This window comes from Nuphar pumila, chromosome 8 (assembly GCF_984573655.1).
Source record: "Nuphar pumila chromosome 8, dmNupPumi1.hap1.1, whole genome shotgun sequence".
NCBI lineage: Eukaryota > Viridiplantae > Streptophyta > Magnoliopsida > Nymphaeales > Nymphaeaceae > Nuphar > Nuphar pumila.
In genome coordinates, this window is record NC_143256.1 from 13997343 (window position 1) to 14023241 (window position 25899).

The 25899-nt window shown below is 36.8% G+C and overlaps 1 protein-coding gene across 1 annotated transcript in view; it reads left to right on the top strand.

Annotated features, from left to right (window-relative positions):
• LOC149829650 (exocyst complex component EXO84B-like) overlaps positions 1–25899 on the top strand; it is an 80536-nt gene that overhangs the window by 789 nt on the left and 53848 nt on the right. The window contains exons 2-3 of the mRNA XM_090016058.1: positions 10961–11058; positions 24730–25777. Coding sequence (XP_089872184.1) covers positions 10961–11058; positions 24730–25777 — 1146 coding nt within the window. The remainder of the gene's footprint in view (positions 1–10960; positions 11059–24729; positions 25778–25899) is intronic.

The following is a 25899-nucleotide window of genomic DNA, read 5'->3' on the forward strand; positions in this document are numbered from 1 at the left end:
TTTCAGTTTTGATTTTCGCATCAAATGCCGGTAACGGGATTCTTCGTCGCTAGGTTTTGCTACTAGAAACAAATAGTTCCTCCCTCTAAGGATGGATTCTATGATTTCTGGCCGTCTTCGGTTCCAATTGTCCTCTGTTTGCAGGCCTTTACTGCTGATGGTTTTGGTTTGTACGTGTGGTTCCTCTTATTGTTGCTTCCTTTTATTTGATGTCTCCTTTTCTCTTATTCATTTGGATACTACAGAAAGAAGAAAATTCCTTCTCCATTGATACCTCCTCCTCTTAATCCTCTTCCCAATTTAAAGTGCGTTGTGTCTTTGGACAACTGATGGAGACAAATGGAAGACTAGTACTGGCATATGCTTGCCTGGTATATAAATTTTTGGACTACAAAACAAGAAAAAATTTGGTGCCGTCTCACTTGACCGAAATGAAGACAAATCCCATCTAAGGGGGGAACATAGGGAAAATACTGTGCAAATGAGTTTTTTATGAAATACGTTGCAAGAAATTCAAGTCTTTTGCTTTGGAATTTCTGTGGCTGAATTCCATAGGAAATTAGTGAATTAGAGAGGAAAAAAAATAGGGGAAATAGAAATCATATCAAATAGATATAGTATTAGCTCTCCCTCTACAGCCTCTCAAAAATTTGCCTCATCCCTAAGAAGTTGGCCGTATGATGGAGAACATATTTTGCTGTTTTCTGTCTCTAAGCAAGCCCGAATAAAGGAGGAGGGTTGCGATAGGCCAGTGACAGCCTAAAAACTTAGTCACACCCTATGAATATGAACCAATATGAGAATTTCGTTGGGGCGTTCCCTACTGAGCGACGCGCTGTGCTCTATAGGCCCGGAGGCAGTGATAAATGTGCAAGGGTTGTTAGGTCGTCACTCAGAAGCGACGCATCACACCGGCGCCCAGGTGTGGTGTCAAATAGGCAAGGATTCTCTCATTTTGTTGGACGGGTGGGGGTAAAGAAGATAGTTCAAGACCATAAAATTAGGTTAACCATTTGGAACATAGGGTCTTTAACTGGTAAGTTGGTAGAGTTAGTAGATGTTATGTGTAGGAGAAAGATGCATATTTTATGTCTACAAGAGACCAAATGGGTAGATGAGAAAGCAAAAGTGATAGAACCTTGGGGATATAAGATTTGGTATACAAGAATAAATAAGAATAGGAATGGAGTAGGGATTGTTATTAGTCGTGAGTTTATAGATAATGTAGTTGAGGTCCGTAGGAAGAGTGATAGGATTTTACTTATTAAATTAGTATTAGGTACAAATATTATTAATATTATTAGTGTTTATGCACCTCAAGTAGGTTTAGATGATTCCATTAAGCGTCAATTTTGTGAAGATTTAGATGGAGTAGTACAAGGGATATCTTATGGGGAAAGGCTTTTCATCGACGGTGACCTTAATGGACATGTAGGCATTAGTAGGGATGAATTTGAGAGTATCCATGGAGGCTATGGTATAGGAGAAAGAAACGAAAGTGGAGAAAGGATTTTAGATTTTTGTTTGTCGTATGATATGATCTTAGCAAACACTTGGTTTAGGAAGAGAGAGTCTCACCTAGTAACATTTAAAAGTGGGGTTAATACGAGTCAGATAGATTTTTTCTTACTTAGAAAGAGAGATAAGGGTTGTTGCATCGATTATAAGGTTATACCGGGAGAAAGTGTAGCTACATAATATAGAAGCTTAATTTTAGATTCTAGAATTAGAAAATGCCGCAAAAGGGATAGACATAGGATATATCATAGAATTGAATGGTGGGCATTGAAAGGAGCTAAACAAAGAGGGTGGCATGAGAAAGGTAGCTAAGGAGGTATTGGGTGAGTTTAAAGGCGGTGAACCGCTAGCTAAGGATACATCATGGTGGAACGAGGATGTCAAATTAGCTATTAAGGTTAAAAGAGAGTTTTATAGAAATCTAAGTAAGAGTCGTGATAATGAGAATTTGGAGAAGTATATGATAGCAAAGAAGGAAGCTAAAAAGGTAATTCGAAACGCGAGGGATAAGGTATATAAGGAGGTTTATGACAAGTTGGATACCAAAGAGGGCGAGAAGGATATTTATAGGCTTGCAAAGATGAGAGATATGAAATCGAGGGATCTAGGTATGGTTAGATGTATCAAAGATGAAACACAAAGGGTTTTAGTCAAAGATGAGGAGATTAAGGAGAGATGGAAAAATTATTTTGATAAGCTATTTAATGGAAGTCATGCTCAGGATCTTGGAGACTTCTCCATTCATTTTCATGAGATGAATCGTGACTTTATGCGCAAGATTCAAAAGAAAGAAATTGCAGAGGCTTTGAAGAAAATGAAATCAAGAAGGGCAGTTGGCCCAGATGATATACCTATCGAGGCTTGGAAATGCTTGGGTGAGAAAGGTTTAGAATAGTTGACAAATCTTTTTAACAAGATTTGGCGGATAAATGAGATGCCTAATGAGTGGAGGAAGAGTACTTTGGTGCCTCTATATAAGAATAAGGGTGATATACAAGATTGTACAAACTATTGGGGTATAAAACTCATGAGTCATACTATGAAACTTTGGGAGAGGGTGATTGAGTATAGGTTGTCATGATATCGGAGAATCAATTTGATTTTATGCCTGAAAGATCAACTATAAAAGCTATACATCTTCTTAGACAACTTATTGAGAGATATAAAGAGAGGAACAAAGATTTGCATATGTTTTTTATTGATTTGGAGAAGGCATACGATAGAGTACCTAGGGATGTTCTCTGGTGGACAATGATGAAGAAAGGTGTTTCTCTCAAGTACATTAGTATAATTAAAGATATGTACGAAGGAGTGGTAACCAATGTCCGCACTTGTGGAAGGGTGACAACCAATTTTCCTATAGCGATTGGGTTACATCAAGGATCTGCATTAAGCCCTTTCCTATTTGCTATAGTGATGGATGAGCTTACGAGATCAATTCAAGAAAATGCGCCGTGGTGTATGTTGTTTACTGATGATATTGTTTTGATTGATGAGTCTAGAGTTGGGGTTAATGCTAAGTTAGAATTATTGAGACAAACATTGGAAGCAAGAGATTTTAAGTTGAGTAAGAGTAAGACAGAATATATGGAATGTCGGTTTAGTAAGCAACGAAGTAGTGATGGGAGTGTAGTGAAGCTTGGTTAGCAAGAAATACCGGTTGATGACTGTTTCAAATATTTGGGATCTATCATTCAAAAGTATGGAGAAATTGATGGAGATGTAAATCATAGGATAAATGTTGGGTGGATGAAATGGAAAAGTGCAACTGGAGTGTTGTGCGATCGTAGAATGCCATTGCGGTTGAAGGAAAAGTTTTATAGGACGACAATTAGGTCCGCTTTACTATATGGTGCGAATGTTGGGCTGCCAAGAGACATCATATTAAAAAAATGAGTGTAGCTGAGATGCGTATGCTTAGATGGATGTGTGAAAATACAATAAAAGATAAGATTCAAAACGAGGAGATACGTAAGAAGGTAGGCGTTGCATCCATTGAAAATAAGATGAGAGAGAATCGTTTACGGTGGTTTGAACATATTCGACGAAGGCCTAATGATGCTCCAGTTAGAAGGATGGAGAAATGGGAAAATATATTAGTTAAAAGAGGTCGGGGTAGGCCTAATAAGACTTGGATGAAGATGATAGGAAATGATATGAATGCTTTGAACCTCACCGAGGACATGGCATTGGATAGAAATGATTGGAGGAGAAGGATTCATGTGGAAGACCCAGAATGATTTTCTTTTTTGGTTCATATCGCCGACCCCAATTGTTTTGGGATGATGGCGTAGTTGTTGTTGTTGTTGTTCTGACTCTAAGCAAGGTCTGTTCTTGGAATATTTTGCACTAGGTAAACTTAATGGCTATCTTAGCCAATCGATACATGTTCTAGGTTATTTCATACATTTTGATAACCAAATATTGGTGAAAAAGTCATAAAATAAAGAACGGTGTTGGTGAAAAAGGTGTATAAACCTTGGAACTGAAAGAATCAAACATATGAAGAAGCAGGAAAGTGCTAGGGAAGATTGGTAAAAGGCTTTATTAGTTTTAAGGAAGCTGTCATGTCTGGTGGTGGATGTCAAGGTCACCTCATTTTTTTGGTTGAATCTCTTTAGTATAGGATACTCTTTGGCTGCTTAATATTGACTCTTGAGTGATTTTTCCTCATTTCTTTAATGATATGGCAAGTAATAGGGGGGATCCTGTGTTAAATATATATATATATATATAATTCTTTTGTAAAACCCGATAGGGGTATTTTTGTCTGTTTACATAATTGTTTATAGAAACAACTATTTATTAATAAGGTTAGTTTATCTTTTTTTATTTTTGTATTTATTTCCTTTTAAATCCCCTTTTTAACACGCATTGGGGGTCCCACATAGAGTCGTTGGGACCCCCAACGGTCATAAATGTGACCTTTGGGGGCTCCCAACGGCTCTATGGGGAGCCCTCAATGGCTCTCCTTTTACTCTTTTGTTGTATAAATAGGGGTGATTCCCCCTTATATATGTTATGCCTTTCAAGGCTTTATTCAATAAATATTTCATTATTTTTATGTTTGTATAGCCTCTTTAGGCTTTCATATCGTCCTTTTGTGGACTTCTTGTTTGAATGCCATAGTGCTTGTCCATTATTGGACTTAGTGAATGCTTGTGCAGTCTTGGGTTACACTTCCGCCTATTTCATTACATAGTATCAGAGCTTGGTTTATAGAAGAATAGCTCGTATGTTGCTTCATCACGGTGGTCGCCTCGAAAAGCGTGCCACTCAAAGTTTGAATTCAAAGAAAGAATTTACCCGGTTTGTATCACATACTTTTTAAAAGCTATCTCTTGTATTATTTATCTCATGCATTGTGCATGAGAAAACACTTATTTTCTTGATTATTATATATATATATATATATATATAAAATTATATATGGATACTTTTGCTATTTTCTTTGGATTCTCTACTTTAAATATTTATGGTATGCATTTGAAAATGTATTTAAAATATAATAGCCTCTTGCTAAATATGTTAAAAATGAATAGTTCTTTAAAGAAATTATCAAATCTTGTGCGTAAGCATATCTCCATAAAATATTTGTTTTAATTATGCATATTGTCATAGAAATTATATTTTACAAGAATATATGGTTTTGCTTTAAATCTTAAAGATTATGCTTTTCATATTGCTAATTCTCTTGTTATGTGCATTTGGTTTTATCATAATAATTATTCGTAATCATTATGAATTTTATGGTTTTCTTAAAATTTTTAAGAAATTTGTATGAAGTACACCTTGTGTCATCATGTTTTCTTTAATATCGTGGATATCTTTGCATACTCATGCTTTCAACGATTCTCTCATTTTTCATTCAATAATATTCTTCTTTTGCTTTTTAGCATTTAACCCTTAGTAGGTTTTTGTGTAGTTTGCACTTTATGTGCTTGTGAGATTTAGTTCTTTATGAAATCCTCTCGTGTTATCCCTTGTAACATGTATTTCCACATATCTCATTACAATGGTTAACTTTAAGATGTTTTTATCGTTATGCAAAACTAATTCTTTGAAAAACACTCTCGATTGATTATGCTTGAGAATGATCTTCGATATTTGTGATTTGACTTTTATATAGAATGTAAATTTTGTATTAGATGGTTTAAATGCATTTTTGTTAACTCATTTTTCTCAAAAAAATAAAATGTGTCATAATCACACAAAATTAGATTGCATTATGAATTATGTTTGGTATAATTTCATAGCTTCTATAATAACCTATGTGGCTATGAGTTATTAGATCATCTTATTGCTTCAAATCTTCATGATTAATAGTAATTATGTCTACTTTTGAGAGTGTAAAAGGTTCTTCTAAAAACTTTATATGTATTATTTCCTTAATATATTACAGGTTTCGTTTGTCTCATAGTAGAATTTTGATTTAAAAGCAAGGTTTTAAAACCCGTGACTCGGGATTCGCCTCGCTCTTTATTGACTCGTGACTCAGCGGGTCAACTCGGTGACTCGGACCGGGTTTTGTTAACTTTTGATTTTAAAAGAAAAACAATATATAAATATGCACTAGAAGATAAATAGTTGAGAAATGATAAATAGTTGCTTCATCCTTGTGATTTGAGGTTTTAATTTGGTTGGTGAGTCTGTTTTTCTTGGATCTAGTCATAATGATCATTCTTGTAAAGGAACATGAGAAATTCTCAGAACTGTTTGATCACTTCTCCTTCTAAATGTGTTCTTTTTCTCGTGCTGTTGTAACCATCTATTTCTTTTCCCCTGTTACCTTTATGTTCATCATTTATTTCAGAGAAGCTTTCTATTACAGTTGATCTGCACTTTCTATGTTCTCCTTCGTTGAATTTGTTCTGGTAAGATGAAATGATTTGGAATTTTGGATGTGTTGCCAAATGTGTTAGGAATATGCATCTATGTTATGTGTTGTTAAAATTTTACTGGTGCATTGTCTTTAATGGAACCTACAAGTCACAGGTTAACAAAAAATACACATACGTAGAATTGCAAAGTCAAGGATGAAAGCACATAGTTGAGCGTGTGATGGATAAGACTGATATTTCCTTAATTTTTACTTTCAAAATATTTCTTATAGTTAGATGAATTGGATTGCTGTGGTCAAATCATAGTGATAGACTTCTCTTAAGGTCCTTGTGATGCACACTGTAATCTAGTGACAATTTTGATGCACAACTAGATAAAAACAATTTCATATGCACTAGAAGTTTTTTTTTCTTCAGTGTGATCTAAGTCCCAACAATCGCCCGAGTCTTGGCAAACCGAGTTTGCCTTGCCTGGTTGACTCGCTTGAGGGCCGAGCCGAGCCGGTCGAGTCACCGAGTTGACTCGGCAAGTTTTAAACCTTATTTAAAAGAATTCCTTTTAAGATAATATGTTCTTGTCTTCTCTTTAAAATTATTAGATCTTTTGTTTATAATGTGCTCTAGTACATCTATTCCTTGATCGGAATTGACTATGTTAAGCATGATTTATGTTTATTCAAAAGATTGTCATAAGACATATTGTTATGCGTATGATTGTACTTTTTCTAAGATTGGTCATCTACCATTATTGAATTTTTCTATTTGAAATTATCTTTTCATATCCGTTTCTTTTATGAACTCCCTTATTTGGAAAATGATTTTTGTGAGTGTTCATTGTCTTTTTATGGCATTTGTGTTGTCCATCACAGACTTTTACATGATGCATCGATCTTCTTGGCCTTATTATTGTTGAATCAGAGATGTTTGTTGGGGTGAGTTTTGTGCACCTCGTTTTATGTCATTTTAGATTGTCAACTTGTAGTTTGACTCTAACTGACAGTTATGAGATCTCTGATTGTGAGTGTGTTGTATCACTCCTTTATTCTTTGGCCATCAACTTTATTATGGATGCTTTTAATTATGTGTATTTGTGATAACTATCTATTTCTTGAAACCATGGTGTTTTGAAATGTGGTCTAAATTGATATTTTTTAAAATTGCATCAATGTTTTCATTACAAGCCTTCTTACCTCGGGTATCTTTTCCTTTTTATGCCTCTTATCTAAGTGTCACTGTATGTAGACAAGAGATGTTGATTCACACATTCGTGTGTGGTTTTTAGCCCATTGGTGGCTTTGTACTCTAGCTCTAGTAGCTGATACACTTGTTTTATGTGTCATTATACGTAGACAAGAGATGTTGATTCACACCTTCGTGTGTAGTTTTTAGCCTATGGTTGGCTTTGTACTCTTGCTCTAGTAGCTGGTACACTTGCTTTTGAGTGTCACTATATGTAGACAAGAGACACTTGTTCACACTTTCGTGTGTGATTTTTAGTCCTTTGTTGGCTTTGTGCTCTTGTTCTAGTCGCTGATACACTCGTTTCAAGTGTCATTATATATAGACAAGAGGTGTTTTACATACCTTCGCGTGTGTTTTTCGGCCCTTTAGTGGCATATTGTTTATGCTCTTGGTCTAGTCGTTGATACACTTGATATTTGATGTTTGGAGGACTAGGAGATGATTGCTTGTGATGGTTAAACTGATTCTCTAATTTACTCATTCAAATGTTTGAGAATTTTTTCAAAATTGTCAAAATCATCTTCTCTTCTGTGAGAAATGATTGATTGAAATAATTTCATACATCTTGCATTGCATTATTAAAGTTTGCAAAATACCATTTCTTGATATTATGAGATTCTTTTAAATTCTCATCTTCCGCAAATTGGTTTTGACTTGCTTATATCTTTTCCTTTGTCATATAGGATCTTTTAAATTCTTTAATGAATCTTTTAAAAATCTTTACTACTTGTTGCTTCCTTGTATGAAAAAATATTTATCATTAAAACTCATGAATTTCATTGATAACACACACACACACATATATATATGTATGTATATTTGGTCTTCTATACTTAAAATCACTCTAGGATGGGTGAGTGAATTATGCTTTTAATTGATTATTGTGTCCACATTGTGGTATGCATAAATTTAATTAACTCATCTTTGATAAAAGTTGTTATCTTTTCATTTGTTGTTTCATGTGCATGATTCACATAATTATATGCATAATGTTCTTCTTGTGCCTTTGTGCACACTTCACACATTGAGAACTTAGTGTTTTTGTGTATATAGTCCCTTTGAAGACTTCCTCACATTTGTACTCCTTTGTGAGTATTTCATTGTGCCTTTGTGCATTTAGCCTCTTTGGGATTCTTGTGGGTTAACCAAGTCATCTTTGGACTTGTTTTTGTTGAAGACATTTTCACATGGTGCATATTCAATGCTTCTTAAACATTTTTTGTCATAAATAAAGATTTACTTATTCTTTATTGGGTTCTTCCATTTATACCCTTTTATGGGTTTGGTTTGAAGTGTCTCTAATAGACACTTTTTTGAGAGATTCGTATGTTTTTTGGAAGACCACCATTTCATTTAAGATAATCTTTATGCATAATTGGTTATCTCTTCTTAATGAATCATATGTCCTTTAAATAATCAAATCTTCCTATGATCAATGTTATGGTTTCCTGAAAAATAAGGTGATTATGATTCAATTTCATCTTTGAGGGATGCTCCTCTTGTCTTTCTTAATATTTAATGATTCAAAAAGTTATTACTATTTTGTTTAAACCATTTTATTCTTGCTTTACAATACATTGTTGTTGAAAATTTTGCAACTCTTGGGCTAGAATATTTTTTCTTGTATACTTGGAGTCTTCCTTTGATTTGTTTTTTCTATGCAGAATCTTTGAGATATGATACATCATGGAGATATCCAATCAAGGTGCTTAGGGATGATCACCAATAAAGGCATTTTGAAGACTTATATTTGCAAGAATTTTTTGAGATGCCATAAAGATGGAGATCCCTTGAAGACTCTTGTAGACTTAGACTTCTTCCTAAGCTTTGTTTTGTATTTCCAAACTTTCGAGATAACTTTCCCCATCAAGTTTAAGGGAGAGTGTTAAAAATATATGTACATATTTATATATATATATATATATATATACACGAATGTATGTATGTATATATATACATACGTGTATATATATATACATATCTATATATATAAAAATATATATATTTTTTGTAAAACCCGATAGGGGTATTTTTGTCTTTTTACATAGTTGTTTTTATAGAAACAACTATTTATTAATTAGGTTAGTTTATCTTTTTTTATTTTTGTATTTTTCCCTTTTAAATCCTCTTTTTGAACACGCATTGGGGGTCCCACATAGAGTCGTTGGGACCCCCAACGTCTCTATGGGGAGCCCTCAATCGCTCTCCTTTTGCTCTTTTGTTGTATAAATAGGGGTGATTCCCCCTTGTATATGTTATGCCTTTCAAGGCTTTATTCAATAAATATTTCATTATTTTTATGTTTGTTTAGCCTTTTTAGGCTTTCATATTGTCCCTTTGTTGTTTGAATGCCATAGTGCTTGTCCATTATTGGACTTAGTGAATGCTTGGGTATTCTTGGGTTACACTTCCGCCTATTTCTTACAGCCCGTTCAGAAAAATACTAGCCATTTCTCACACTGACTGCTTAAATTGGTGTCGTCTGTTGAGATTCTGTTACATGCAACTGGATATGTGGGTTAAGAAATGAATGGATCTCACAAGTATGCTTGAAAACCTACAGCTACGACTAGTGAAAGATGTTGATATCTGCAATGAAGCTTTTAAGGTGATTAAAATCATGCAACTACGACAATAAGTGAAAGATGTTGACATTTAGAAATGATTTAGAGGAGTTTTAATGAGAAAATCTTTCTACAGCAAGCTATTTGATCTACCTGTGGAAAAATAGTGCTAAGTTTAATGCGGATCTGGAGTACATCAGTTAAAGCATGGATCTTTTCTTGGTTCTCTTTAGGAGATGATATCTGCCTTGTAAGTCCTTTCTATACAAGGAGGTGGCACTGGCAAACATTTCAGATTTGTAACAATGCAGGTTTTTGTTTTGATGACGAGGAACCCTTGCCGAAGCAAGGTAAACCCTGAGTGGGGCTCCACAACACGACCACCCTGCCTTACGTAACAATCTGGATTTTAAGATAGGTAAATGTTTTGTCCTGTGAGTTGAAAATAAGATGGTTTGTGTTTTCTTCCTCTTCTTTCTTTTTGTACTGCAGGAATGCAATGAACTGGATTTTAGATAGCGTCAAACAAACAGTTGAAAAATGCTTTAATATTATCTTTTCACGTACTATTGACTATGCTGCTTCGAAAGAACTGGCTGACTCTACGATTGTAGTGGGGTCATATACATAAAAGTTATTCACTTGTAAATATTCTTAAATTATCTATACCCAAGTGATTTTATATTTCTCATCATGTTTTCACTTTTCACTTTATTGTGAGGAGATATTGTTTTAAGGGATTTAGTTCAATTATGAATGCTCTTGTCATGATGATCTTCCTCCTTTCTTTTCTAGGAAATAAGACAGTTGTGCACTTACCTTAATGATCTGAAGAAGGCTTCTGCCGAGGAAATGCGCAAAAGTGTTTATGCCAACTATTCAGCTTTCATAAGGTTTGTGTTTGTGTTCATTAAGCGCACCTTTCTGGATTTCATATTAACATTGGAAGGCATTCATGTTTTCCCTACCAAGATTTATTTTTTCTAATTGCAATGATGGATGTGGACCAAAAGCCAAGGAACGTACATAAATGAATATTTGTTTTCTTTTGCAGAATAATAATAATAATTTGCAGTATCCAAGTATGTAGATGATGAGGATACACATAAAAAAATATACACAATACACAATAATACCTTTTGAATCATTTGTAACCCTTCCCTTAGAAAAAACATGGCCACTTCCATTGGGGCACATTTGGAAGTGGGAATATAGAAAAAATGGAGGTTGAGAAGAAAAATCTTCATTTTTGCCCATGGTTTCAAACAAGAGAAATTTTCTCACATGATTTTTTTCTAAAACTCTATTTTTGCCCCTCTGGAGGTGGAGAAAATTTTCTTTCTGATATCTGTGTGTGTGTGTGCGTGCATGCATAAACTCTCCTTTTTCCATGCACTAGATCTCCACCTGCAAAAGCCGCCTGATGGATGTGAATCCGCCCACCAACCTGTTAAAATATAGCTTGCGTATGGATCTGGATCCAGATCCATACGCATGGTATGTTAATGAAACACATGCTGTATTTCTCTCATTAATGGCATCCTTGTAATATCTCTGATATTACAAGGATAGTTGTATAGCTGCTTCATATATAAAATGGTTAGGACTTGGAGGTCGAGCTATCGTAAGCCGCCCCAGCCATTGTTCTCTCTTTCTCTCTCTCTCTCTCTCTCGCCCTGTTTCCTGTAGATGCTGTACCAGATATAAAATCTGATATGGTATCAGAGCACAGGCCATCCTGTGCGTGAAGAAGCTCTGGAACAACAGATCGTGAACTGCGTGAACAACGTGTTCCTCCTTTCGCAGATCATGAACTGCGTGTTGTTCCTTTCAGCGTGTTCCTCCTTTCAGCGTGTTCATCGAGATGGGGACAACATGTTCATCGAGAACAGCGTGAGCAACAGATCGTGAACAGCAGCACTGCGTGAACATCCTGTGTGTGAAGAAATTCTGAAACAGTAAATCGAGAACAACAACCTTTAAAATCTCATCCTCTGAAATCTCCCCTTCTGAAAGTTGGTACTTTTCTTTTCCTTTCAGCGTGAACAGCGTGCTCATCGACTGTGTTCATCGAGAACGCACATCGTGAACAGCAGCTCATCGACTGTGTTCATCCCAAGTTCTCTCTTTTCTGTTACTCTATCGTCTGTGTTGGTTCCAATTTTTTTTAAAAACATCACCGACTGCTGTTTCTCTTTTTATTTCAAACCAGTTTTGATTCCACAAGTTTCCTTTCCTTTCCTTCATTGCTGTTTTAGTGTTCTTTGTGCAGCACTTTTGGTCGTACAGGTATATGCCTTATTACAGTTTTACTGATTGATTAAGTGATCTCAATTCTGTTTATTTCTTTTCATTCATCTTGTTTGCTTATTCATTATTCCACTGATATGGATTACTCTTCGTCTTCACCATCCGGTCCCTCTGCCAATTTCTTGAGTCAGCTTGTTACAGAAAAACTTACTCATTCTAATTTTTTGACCTGGAAAAGGCAAATCCTTCCTTTTATACGGAGTCGAGATCTCGATGAACATTTGGATGGTTTAGTTCCTATACCACCACAGCTTATTTTGCAGGAAACCAAGGATGAGAAAGGTGACACAATTACCATTTCCATTAAGAATCCAGAGTATACAGTTTGGAGGAAGCGGGATCAGTCTTTGGTTGCTTATATTACGTCAACACTCTCTCAAGAAGTGTTGGTTACTCTTTCAGATGATTGCACTGCGGCGGATCTGTGGAGTAAGCTGTCACAGACTTACTCTCAGATATCAGAATCCCGAGTTATGTTCTTGAAAAATGAATTTCAAAGTTTGAAGAAAGGCTCCATGACAGTCATAGAATACATATGCCGCTTGAAGAGTAGTACTGATCAATTGGCTGTTGTTGGAAGTGCTATTGCAGATAAAGATAAAGTTCAACAACTTCTCAATGGATTGGGTCCTGACTTTGACATGTTTACCACAGTCATGCCTTCCTCACTTGCCCACTTTTGACGACCTTCAAGCGAAACTTCTCCAGCATGAGATGATTATGAAGCAAAGGGCAGAAGGAAATGAATCAGCTCGTCCTCATTCAGTTTTGGCCATGGACACTTATGTAGGTTTTGGACGATGGAATGGAGGGCATCAAGGAGGCAGAGGCCGCGGACGTTTTGGGCAGGGAGGACGTGGTATCTTGCCTACACCTAATATTTCAGGGGGTTTTAATAAAGGGAATCAGAGGAGAGTGCCCACTTATTTCTTATGCAACAAAAGAGGACATGTGAAAGCTGATTGTTGGTTCAATCTACAGAATAGAGGAAAAATAAATAAAATTGAAAATAAATCCGCTACTGCTGTGGACACAAAAGGGCCATCCACAGATGTGCAACAACTTTTGTTATCAGCATTGTCACAGATGGCGATCAAGCAAAATGAACAAGGCGAATGGTATGTTGATTCAGGTGCCGCCACACATGTTACGGGTAATGCGGGTAAGTTATCTCACTTATTGCCTTACTTTGAAAAATGTAGTATAGTTACGGGAGATGAAACTTATCACTCCATTAGTCATACTGGCAATGCACATATCCCTATGTCAGAGTCCTCACTTCACTTGTCCAATGTCCTTCTTGCTCCTAATATTAAAAAAAACATTGTTTCTGTAGCTAAACTTGTTGACGATATGAATTCTTCCGTCGAATTTACTCCCTCTTCTGTTTATGTTAAGGATCTACGAACGAAGGAGACATTCGCTAAGAGGGAGCGACAAGGAAACATGTACGTCTTCAAGAAGATTCCTTCAGTGTCTTCGTCTTCAGTCCCAGTCCTCCAGTTGAAATCGTCCAAGCATTCTTCAGTGTCTTCGCCTTCAGAGTTTTTGTTTTTTCCTTCATTGGAAGTTTTTAATTCATCTCATTGTAATAAGCCAGATATTTGGCATAGTCGTTTGTGACATTGTAGTCGATGTTTCGTTGAAAATCTTGTATCTGATGGTCTCCTTCCAGAGTCTAGTTTATGTTCATTTTCTGATAATAATAATAAATGTTCTTCATGCGAACACTGCAAAAGTCATGTTCTTCCTTTTCATATTATAAATAAAAGAGCTTCAAAGCCATTTGAGATTATTTGTTCTGATGTTTGGGGACCCACACCTATTCCTTCTCTTTCTGGCAGTCGTTACTATGTTATCCTTATTGATTCCTATTCCCGTTATACTTGGATATATTTCTTAAAACACAAGCATGAAGTTTTTCAAATATTTCAGGAATTCCATTCGATGGTCAAAACAAAGTTTGCTTGTGATATTGTGCATTTACAATGTGATGGTGGAGGAGAGTATTCATCGAACGAGTTTATTGCCTTTCTTCGAGATAAAGGAATAAGTCGACAAGTTTCTTGCCCTCATACTCCTCAACAAAATGGGGTTGCAGAGAGGAAACACAGGCATATTGTTGAGAGCGCGATGAGCATGTTACATGATAGCAATGTGCCCGTTAGTCTCTGGATAGAAGTTTTTCACACATCTGTTCATATCATAAATCGTCTTCCTATGGCACTTTTGGATCAGAAATCTCCCTATTATATTTTATTTGGGCATCATCCCTCTTACGATGAGCTGCGTGTTTTTGGTTGTGTATGTTATGTACATGTTGATTCATCTCTGCGAAATAAGTTTCAGAACAAGGCTGTCAAGTGCAGATTTGTTGGGTATGCAGATGAATATAAAGGTTATCGATGCTATGATCCTACTACAAAACGTATTAGGACCGCCAGAAATGTTGTTTTTGACGAACAAAATTTTCAGGTCAATGACTCTGCAGCGTTGCCATCTCGAGAATTAGAACTATATGATCCATGGATGAGCGCAAATCTTTTTGCTAATACAGGAGAAACTTGTCAGACAAATTGTCCTTCCTTCGACTTGAGTAGGGAGTTGAATGACTCGCAAATACATGTTGAATCATCTCCAGTTGAGTCTCCAGTTGAGCCACCACCAGTAGAACTCTTCTCTGGGCAGATATACACTAGACGGGACAAAAATACAGAGCCGAGAAATGTGGAAAGCATCGCCAATGATTCGGCTCAACGGGGGTCACGCATTAAGCATCCTATTCAACGATGGGTGAGTTATGAGACCTTCTCCCTTGATTTCCAGCTGTTTATGTCTCAGCTCACAAAACAGGTTGAACCCACTTGTTTTAATCAAGCTATTCAATCTCGTCATTGGACTGAAGCTATGAATGAAGAAATGGAAGCTCTTCATGAATGCCAGACTTGGGAAATAGTCCCTCGGCCAGAAGGAAAGAATGTAGTTGGCTCAAAATGGGTTTATGAAGCATTGACAGATATAAGGCACGACTTGTTGCTCGAGGATTCGCACAACAATATGGTGAAGACTACGATGAAACTTTTAGTCTGATAGTCAAAATGGGTACTATTCGTGTCATCATATCCCTAACAGTCGATCGAGGTTGGAGCCTTAGCCAGATAGATGTTAAAAATGCATTTTTGCATGGAACTTTAAAGGAAAAAATGTATATGGAGCAACCTCCTGGTTATGCCGAGAAGGATCCTACTGCCTGGGTGTGCAAACTAAGGAAATCTCTGTATGGGTTGAAACAGGCGTCCCGTTCCTGGTTTGAAAGTTTCTCTATGCAAATTCAAAGTTATGGTTTTAGAAGATGCTCTCTGGATCACTCACTCTTTATTTTCCAAAAGGCAGGCATTGTTATACTTCTTCTTATATATGTTGATGACATTGTGATAACTGAGAGTTGAGATAATCATGTGCAAGACGTGAAACAGTTTTTAATGAAAACTTTCAAAATGAAAGATTTAGGGGAGTTGAGGTACTTTCTTGGTGTGGAAGTTGACAAACAACAAGACACATTGACACTCATGCAACAAAAATACACTCTTGACCTTCTGGAAAGAGCCGAGATGACGAATTGCAAACCAGTCAGTACTCCTAGTGTATTACATCAAAGGTTGAGCTCTGAAGATGGCCATCTTTGTGTCAACCCTACAATGTATAGAAGTCTCGTGGGAATGTTACAGTACTTGACCTTTGCCAGACCTGATATGGTTAATGCTGTCAATCAGGTATCCCAGTTTATGCATGCTCCAACGGAGGGTCATATGGAAGCTGTGAAGCGCATTCTACGCTATTTAAAAGGAACTATAGGAGACAGACTTGTCTATCACAAGAACGATAATTTGCATAGAGGACATGAACTCATCACTTATACAGATGCAGATTGGGCAGAGAATCCAGATGAGAGACGATCTGTCTCTGGATATTGTGCATATATTGGCCACAATTTAGTGTCCTGAAGCAGCAGAAAACAAAAGGCAGTGGCACGATCGAGTACAAAGGCTGAATACATATCGATGGCTGCAGGCACGACAGAAGCCACATGGATTAGACACTTATTGAGTGATCTTGGGGAGACAATTATTCAATCTTTTCTTCTATGTGACAATCAAAGTGCAATAAACATTGCATGTAATCCTATCCAGCATAGCAGAACGAAGCACATTGAGATTGATCAACATTTTATACGGCAGAAAGTCGAGATGAAGGAGATAGAACTACGTCATGTTCGAACAGAAGATCAAGTGGCAGACTTGTTTACCAAAGGTTTAACATGACGTCAATTTTGGCTATTGAAGAGCAAGTTGTACATGATCCAAAATCACGTACAACTTGAGGGAGGGTGTTAAAATCTAGCTTGCGTATGGATCTGGATCCAGATCCATACACATGGTATGTTAATGAAACACATGTTGTATTTCTCTCATTAATGGCATCCTTGTAATATCTCTGATATTACAAGAATAGTTGTATAGCTGCTTCATATATAAAATGGTTAGGGCTTGGAGGTCGAGCTATCGTAAGCCGCCCCAGCCATTGTTCTCTCTTTCTCTCTCTCCCTGTTTCCTGTAGATGCTGTACCAGATATAAAATCTGATACAACCCTCCTCTAAACTTTCTCGTCCTTGCCATCACTACCACCAACATGATCAATCCCCTCCCCACTGCTTCCACCTCAACATTCAAAACCCTGGCCATGAAGAACTTCCCCCACCCATGACCAACTCCTCTTGACTAGGGTCAGCTCCCCTCCAAGCCACCTGAACCAAGCCACCACAGATGCTATAGTCTCATGCATTCCAGGTCTTGCAGGGCCTCGCCGCAGCATGCCAGGGCTACCTCCAGTGCACATTGTTGGCGTCAATGTTGCAGATGAATCCCACACACTATGGGGTGCATCTGGGATCTACACCCACAATACCCACCATCATCATCTCCCCACTACATTGATAGGCTATCTATTTTTGTTTCTAAAACCAATTTCACACAATCAAAATAAATTTTTGCACAACGATAAATTTTCATATGAAAACTCATGTAAAGTTTTCTTTTCCTGTCAGTTTTTTTTCTAACATCCAAAAGTGGCCCTGACGTTATGTTATCCTTATAGGTGTTTATTGGCACTGGAAGACATAATGATGAAAAGCGGTACAAATTTATTCATGTAACTGTTAAAAATATGTAATCTCTTTAGTAATATCATATGTAATCTCTTTAGCTTTTTAGTCTAGTCATGTATTCTAGTTAGGTTAGGTTAGAATCTAATTAGGTTAGGCTTTATTTTTATGTTTTTGACATTATTAGACCTCATTGCTTTTTGACTTACTAAGAGTCTTGGGTATTTTGTGTGAACCTTTGTGGTTCTTGTGAGTGAACATTGTATATGAACCGTTGTGGTTCTTGTGAGAGATCTTTGGTGTGTATCATTTGAAGATTCGATTGTTGGTCTCGTCTTCTTACATAGTATCAGAGCTTGGTAGTGATCAAGCTATTCTTTCCGGTGCATCGAGAAGCATGTCATTCAAAGTTTGGAAAAGAGGTAACGTTCTTTAATTGTGATCGTGCAAAAGCTTAGAAGCTTGAAGATGCACTCGTACTCACTATCCGTGGTGGAGTACATATTCTCTCTTTTTCTTTCTTCCCTTCGTTATTTCTTTATCCAAACCTTGTAAAATGAATGACAATGATAATGTTACCATTAAACCCATTAAACTCAACGATTCAAACTATGTTACGTAGGCTTCAATCATGAAACACCTTATATGGGGAAAGGGGTTGTGGGATCAGTGGATGAGACCGATTTGAAACCTAAGCTAATTCTTACAAAGATTGAAGGTGAGAAAGAAATACCTCTTATGGACGTTGAAAAAACCAAAGCTATTACCACTTACTAGAAAAAGTGGAAAGAATGGAGAATGGGACATGCCAAGATTATGTCTTGGCTTATAAGTAGAGTGGATATCAAGAAATGTTCAAGTCTTGTCAAATTTGAACATGCCAATGATGCTTAGGACTATCCTAAGAGAATGTATTCTCTTAAAGACATTGCACATGTGTGCAATCTACAAAACCAAGTTCGGAATATGGTTCAAGGGGATAAAAGCATTAGAAAATACTATAATAGCTTGTCTGAGTTATGGGAAGAGTTGTCTCTTCTTGAACCAAAGTGACATTGTCCATTAAGACATAGAACTCCGCCAAAATCAAATGAATGCGGAACACTTTTTCCAATTTGTGAATGGATTAAGACCGGAGTTTGAATAAACCAAGTCCATTCCTCTTCATCGAGGTAAGGTTTCCTCAATAGAATACACAATAGAAGAATTGAGTATGGAAGATAATAGACTTAAGAATAAAATTATCAAAAGTGATCATGACTCGGTTCTAGCCGTATCTAGACTGAAAAACCATGTTCGCACATACAAACCCCCAAATTATGGGAGGACAAATCATGAGAAACACGACAGTGAGTTTGAAAAAAGGAAATTAATCTGTTACTATTGTCGAGAACCGGGACATGTGAAGACTTATTGTCCAAAATTGAAGAAACCATATGAAAAGAAGGTTGCCTCTGTCGAACCTCCTCAAGAATCAAGTGAACCATCCATCGAAAGCATTCCCTTAATATAATTAGTAAAAGCACTTCAACCACTGCTCAAAGGAACATTTTCATCCACTGGAGCTGCCGTCTCTTCTGTCGACATTTTCGACCCTGGTAAAACTCTTTGGCTCCTTGACTTCGGTACTTCTTTTCATATGATACCAAACATTGATATGTTATCCAAATGTCATAACTCAAATGGGTCAAATGTATTTACCGCTGATGGAACATCCCTTGAAATCAAAGGAGTAGGAAATTTTGAAAATGTTTTTCAAAACTCAAAAAGGTTTTGCATTCCACAAGTTAGATATATTGTTAAACTTAACCTAAATCTTTTATTTGTCTCTCAATTGTCTGACCATGGATGTAATGTTTCTTTCTCCTCTCGTGGATGTCAAGTGCAGGATCACCAGTCAGGCAAGCTGATTGTGGAAGGCCATAGAGAATGAGGCTTGTACTACATGAATTTTTTGAAAATACCCAATAATACATTGTGTTGTAATATTCAAAAAGTTGACTTGGATCTATGGCACAAGAGACTTGGACATCCTAGTGTATCCAAGCTCCAATTTTTTTCAAAGATGAAATTTTTTTGTAATTTTGAAACATTTACATGTGAAAAATGTATTCTTGGAAAAATGAAAAGATTACCTTTTCAAGAAAGAACCTTTGTTTCTTCACGACCACTTGATTTAATACATTCGGATGTATGGTGTCCCACGCCTGTCATTTCAGAAGGTAACTTTATGTAATATGTACTTTTTTTATAAATGATTTCACAAAACATACTTGGATCTATTTTCTTAAACATAAATCTGAAGTTTTCTCACACTTTCAAATATTTTATAATTTAGTCAAAAATTAATTTAAAAATGATATTTCATTTTTTCGCACTGATTCAGGGAGAAAATTTTTGTCAAAAAAATTTAAAGATTATTTGAATTTATATAGTATTATGCATCAAAGATTATGCCTTTATACCCCTTAACAAAACAATTTAGTAGAAAGAAAACATAAACATATTATAGAAACAACAAGAACCTTACTCATTACACATCAAGTACCAAAGACTTTTTGGGCTGAAGCTACTCTAACTGCTGTTTACCTTATCAACAGAATGCCATCTTCTTCATTAAACAATATATCTCCTGTTGAAAAACTTTTTAAACAAATCCCAGATTACTCTAGGTTAAGAGTTCTCGGGTGCAAATGTTTTGTTTTTTCCGACAAAAATGATAAACTCTTCCCTCGTGCTATCCCTTGTGCCTTTTTGGGATATGCAAGTCATAAAAAGGCTATAGATCTATATCACAGGGATTCGACCAGACAGGTGCCGCACCCGCGTCGACGCGATGCGGGTGCGGCACCGAGTGCGGTCAACCCGACCCTGGGTGCGTTGACCGCATCCAGGGTCATTTTGGTCTAATTTTTTGATTTTTAAATTTTTTTTTGCCCTGTGAAATGGGCTGCGAAATTTTAAAAAAAAATTCTGCTGATAGCTGACCGCGCAGCGGGACCCGTCCCTTGCTGGATTTTGATTTTGATTTTGGCGTTGATAGCTTCGGTCTATTTAGAGTTGCCTATTCCTTGACGAGGACTTCCAGATTCTTCACCTCTCCCCACCCCTTGCTGGATCCCTGCAGGTAGTGATGAGAGAATGAAAGGACGGAACAACCGATGCCTACTTGCTGCTGCCGCTCTTGTTTTATAAAGGGGCACTTGTGTCCACAACATCTGGTGAGCTTTGTTGGCATCCCATGCTATTCCTGCCTCCAAACAATGAATTCGCAGCGTTGGTTAACTTGGAAATGATGATCCATCTTCCTCAAAAATTAAAACCAAAATTCAAGAGCCTTTTGAAGTCTTTATCCTTCAACCATCCAGATCTTTCTTCGTCAAGGAATTTCTCTCTCCATAATAAATGATAATGGTGGTGGTAGCCTTGGTGGCTATTAGTATTCACTTTTCTCTTGACGAGATGGGTGTTCTAGCCGTAGCCTGGTGTAGACCTCTCTTTTCCACATGTCAAATCCAATAAATTTCATTTAGCTGTCATCTAGAGTACATTTTGGAGATTTGAGATGGGTGCTCTAGCCATAGCCTGGTGTAGACCTCTCTTTTCTACATGTCAAATCCAATAAATTTCTTTTAGCTGTCATCCAGAGTCCAGACTGGAGATCTGTGTGCTACTGTATATAAAATAAAATTTGAAGAACCCTAGGCAGTGGCATGGCAGTGGCGGTGGAGCCATAGGCCTCGTGAAGACTCTCTCTCCAACAAACCACATCAAACCTTTCACTTATATTTTTTTTTGTGAAGACCAGGGAGTTTCATACATGATTGAATCATGACAGTCAGCAAAACGCAGCAGGCTGGGTCGATCAGATTGCCAATCCTTTCGATTCATCAATTTTGTCCCGTTGCGCCAAAGTACACAACAAGTAGAACGTAGGTTACAAGTCTTCAAACAAACACACCAGCAAAAAAAAAACTGGTTATAAATCCTATATATATATATATATATTTTATTTTTTTTTGCCGCACTCCCGCACCCGGGTTTTTTGGAAGTGACCCGCACCCGCACCCGCACTCATGTGACATAGCTATAGATGTTTTGATCTCAAAACTAAAAAATTTTACGTATCAAGAAATGTGTCCTTGGAAAGAGAAAGTTTTTTTGAAAGTAAGAACTCTAAGGAAATAGATGAATATTCATTTATGTTGGACTTAGTTTCAAAAATTGATGAAGGTGATATAGATGAAAGTCAAGAAGAGCAAAATGACATAACAAATACAAAATCATTTAGTGATCCTCTAGATTGTATTCAATACTCTAGGCGAGGTAATTTAGAGAAACCATGTGCTCTCGAGAAATATACTAAAGCATAGGAACAAGTGTCAACCATAAAGTCATCTAGAGTGTCTAAAGTTTCCGAAAAATTTATGTCATACGAGTCTTTTTCACCAAAATATCAAGCCTATATTGCTTTAATATATTCCTACGTGGAACCTTCTAACTATGTTGCAACAAAAGAATAATCTGAATGGGTCGAAGTATAAAATTAAAAGCTTTAGAAAAAACGAATACTTGAACTATTCCAGACATTCAACTAGGTCAAAAGCCTATAGGTTGTCGATGGGTGCATAAAGTTAAAACCAAGAGTGACGACACTCTTGAAGGTTTAAAGCCCGATTAGTTGCAAAAGGCTATTCCCAAGAATATGGAATAGACTATGAAGAGACTTTTGCTCCAGTTGCTAGAATGACCACAATTAGGATTTTGATGACTCTAGCCTTTTCAAAGAAATGACATATATATCAAATGGATGTCAAAAATGCATTTTGTAATGGAAATCTAGCTGCAGAAGTATATATAAAACCACCACCTGCCATCAATATTTTAAAAGAAAGACTGTTCGGTTAACTAAGGCTTTATATGAGCTTAAACAAGCTCCAAAAGCTTGGTATGATAAATTTAGTCAATTTATAATTGATTTTGGTTTTCAATCTTGTCTACTGACACAACTTTGTTTGTTAAAAATTCTGATGCAGGTATTATCATTCTTCTTCTCTATGCAGACAACATGATCATCACCGAAAGTGATAAGCAGAGAGTTGACAAAATTAAAAAATTTCTCAAAATACATTTCGAAATGAGTGATTTGGGTTTCTTAAAATTCTTTCTTGGTATAGACTTATTCTTCTAGAGGCTATTTGCTAACTCAGTCTAAATTTGCCTTGAATATTGTTGACAGGTCTGGTATATGGAAAACAGGTTGATACTTTCAAAATTGTAAATATCAAAATGAAGATTGATGATGAAGAACCATTTAAAAATCCAACACCTTAGAGGCAACTTGTCGGGACACAGTCTTATCTCTCTATTATAAGACCTGACATTGCGTATGCCGTCCACACATCAACTCAATTTCAGCATGCTCCTACCATTGTTAATATGAGAGCAATTTTACACATTATTAGATATATTAAAACTTTCATTTTTCGAGGTCTCTTTTGTTGCTTCTTTCTCCTTAGAATTAACTGCTTATAATGATATAAATTGAGGAGGTGATCCCAATGATCGACACTCAACTACTATTTTTTGTATATTTTTAGGTGAATCATTAATTCCGTGGAGGTGCAAGAAGCAGCAAAAGGTCTCTCTCGTCAACTGAAGCCGAGTACAGGGCTATGGCTACAACCACTATGGAAGTAGTCTGGCTAAAGCGTCTTCTTCATGACATGGGTGTTGAAAGTATAGGAGCATCAAGACTATGCTGCGACAATACAACAACAACAACGCCTTCATCCCAAACAATTGGGGTCGACATAGTTTTATTTATATTGACAGCAACCGGACATTTCACAAACGGACCAAACATATTGACATGGATTGTCACTACGTGCGAGAAAAATTTCTACATGACACCATTGATCTTCCCTATGTTTTCTCAGAATATCAACCGCCATATTTCTTTACCAAACCTCTCGCTGCTCCTCGATTCCACTTTCTCTTGAACAAACTTTCGGTTATCCAACTATAAGTTTGAGGGGGAGTGTTAAAAATATGTAATCTCTTTAGTAATATCATATGTAATCTCTTTAGCTTTTTAGTCTAGTTATGTATTCTAGTTAGGTTAGGTTAGAATCTAATTAGGTTAGGCTTTATTTTTATGTTTTTGACATTATTAGACCTCATTGCTTTTTGACCAAAGACAAAAAGCACTTACTAAGAGTGTCGTTGGACTCCCTCTAGGTCTCGTCTTTGTGCATTATAAATATGGGGTTGTTTCCCCTTGTAATATATGTTTTTATGAGGGTAATTCCCATTAAATAAGAAATATTTTTTTCTTCTTGTTTTGCATACCCTTTCTTGGGTATTTTGTATGAACCTTTGTGGTTCTTGTGAGTGAACATTGTATATGAACTGTCGTGGTTCTTGTGAGAGATCTTTGGTGTGTTTCATTTGAAGATTCGATTGTTGGTCTCGTCTTCTTAGAGTATCTTTGCCTTTTTGGTTGGTGATGTGTGTTGAGGGAGGGAGGGAGGGAGAGGGAGGGGGGGGTGTTATGTAGATTTTAGCCCTTTGTATTAAATTAGGAGCATTCATCTGGCTTAAAATTAGCATACCACCCTTAAGGTGGTGTAGCCTTACTGAAATTTTGTGGCAACTTTTATAGCAAAAAAGTCATTGCTACTTTTATCAAATTAGAATTACTAAACTAAACTTACGTTGTTTCTGAAAATGTTATTTGACTTGACTTTTTTGTTGGTTTGAATGCGATTTTTCACACGTATTAGTGTTTGGCTATGGTGCGGCTACTGCCCTTGATTTGCTGTTTGACATTGGTGGCAGCTTCTGTGTGTCAAGCATTACATTAGAATTGTCTTGGCAAGAATAAACTGTAAGTGTACTTGTGGCTTTCAGCCTTCTACTTGTGTTACAGTCTGTCACATGGACATGGGCAGGATAAGGAATTAAGAAGAGCACATGACATGAAATGGCAACTTTGTGAAAATAGGACATGGGGATATTTTTATATACATTTTTAAAAAAAAAGTACAGTTCTTGATTTCCTTCATGTATATCATGTGTATCTGATCTTAGGACTTCCAAGGAGATATCTGATCTGGAGGGAGAGCTACTGTCTATCAGGAATCTTCTTTCTACCCAAGCAGGTTTTATTCATGCTTTGGCTGAAGGTGTGAACATCAATTCCTTATCTACTCGATTTGATGGTTTGGCATCAGATAGCCTTTCTGATTTCGAGGAAGGACAGCCTTCAGATATTGAAAAATGGGCTGCTGAGCTTCCTGATATCCTTGATGTTTTATTGGCGGAGAGGAGAATAGATGACACTTTGGTTGCTCTGGATGAAGGTGAAAAGGTAGCTACAGAAGCACAAAAGAAGATGACCTTGAGCCTATCATCTCTTTCATCATTACAGACTGCTATATCTGAACATAGAATGAAGTTAGCAAATCAACTTGCAGAAGCTGCATGCCAGCCTTCTACACGGGGTGTTGAGCTTCGTTCAGCAGTTTCAGCTCTTAAAAGACTTGGAGATGGGCCTCGTGCACATACTTTGCTACTCAATGCTCATTACCAAAGGCTTCTTTACAATATGCAAAGTCTACGGCCATCAAGCACCTCATATGGAGGAGCATATACTGCAGCTCTTTCACAGCTAGTATTTTCTGCCATTGCTCAAGCTGCTAATGATTCTTTGGCTGTCTTTGGAGAGGAGTCAGCATATGCATCGGAGCTTGTTATATGGTCTAGTAAGCAGACTGAGGCTTTTGCTCTTCTTGTGAAGAGGCATGCATTAGCTTCATCAGCAGCTGCCGGAGGATTGAGAGCTGCTGCTGAATGTGTTCAAATTGCATTGGGTCACTGTTCTCTTCTAGAAGCTCATGGATTAACACTTTGTCCTGTTCTGTTGAAGCTCTTCAGGCCCAGTGTTGAGCAAGCATTAGAAGCTAACCTTAAGAGAATTGAGGAGAGCACTGCTGCCTTTGCTGCTGTGGATGATTGGATGCTCACGCATGAACCGCTTAGTACTCATCCTCGATCATCTACTGTTGCTGTTGGTAGTGGTGTTGCTTTCCAGCCCAAGCTTTCAAGCAGTGCGCATCGGTTCAATTCAATGGTTCAGGTGTTCCATCTTTGCTTTTTGGTGAATTTTGTGATAGAATAAATAAAATATTTTGCAGCCATTTTACAACCATTCACTTTTTTCCATACTTGTCATTTTGTCTTCTTGAATTATATAAAGAT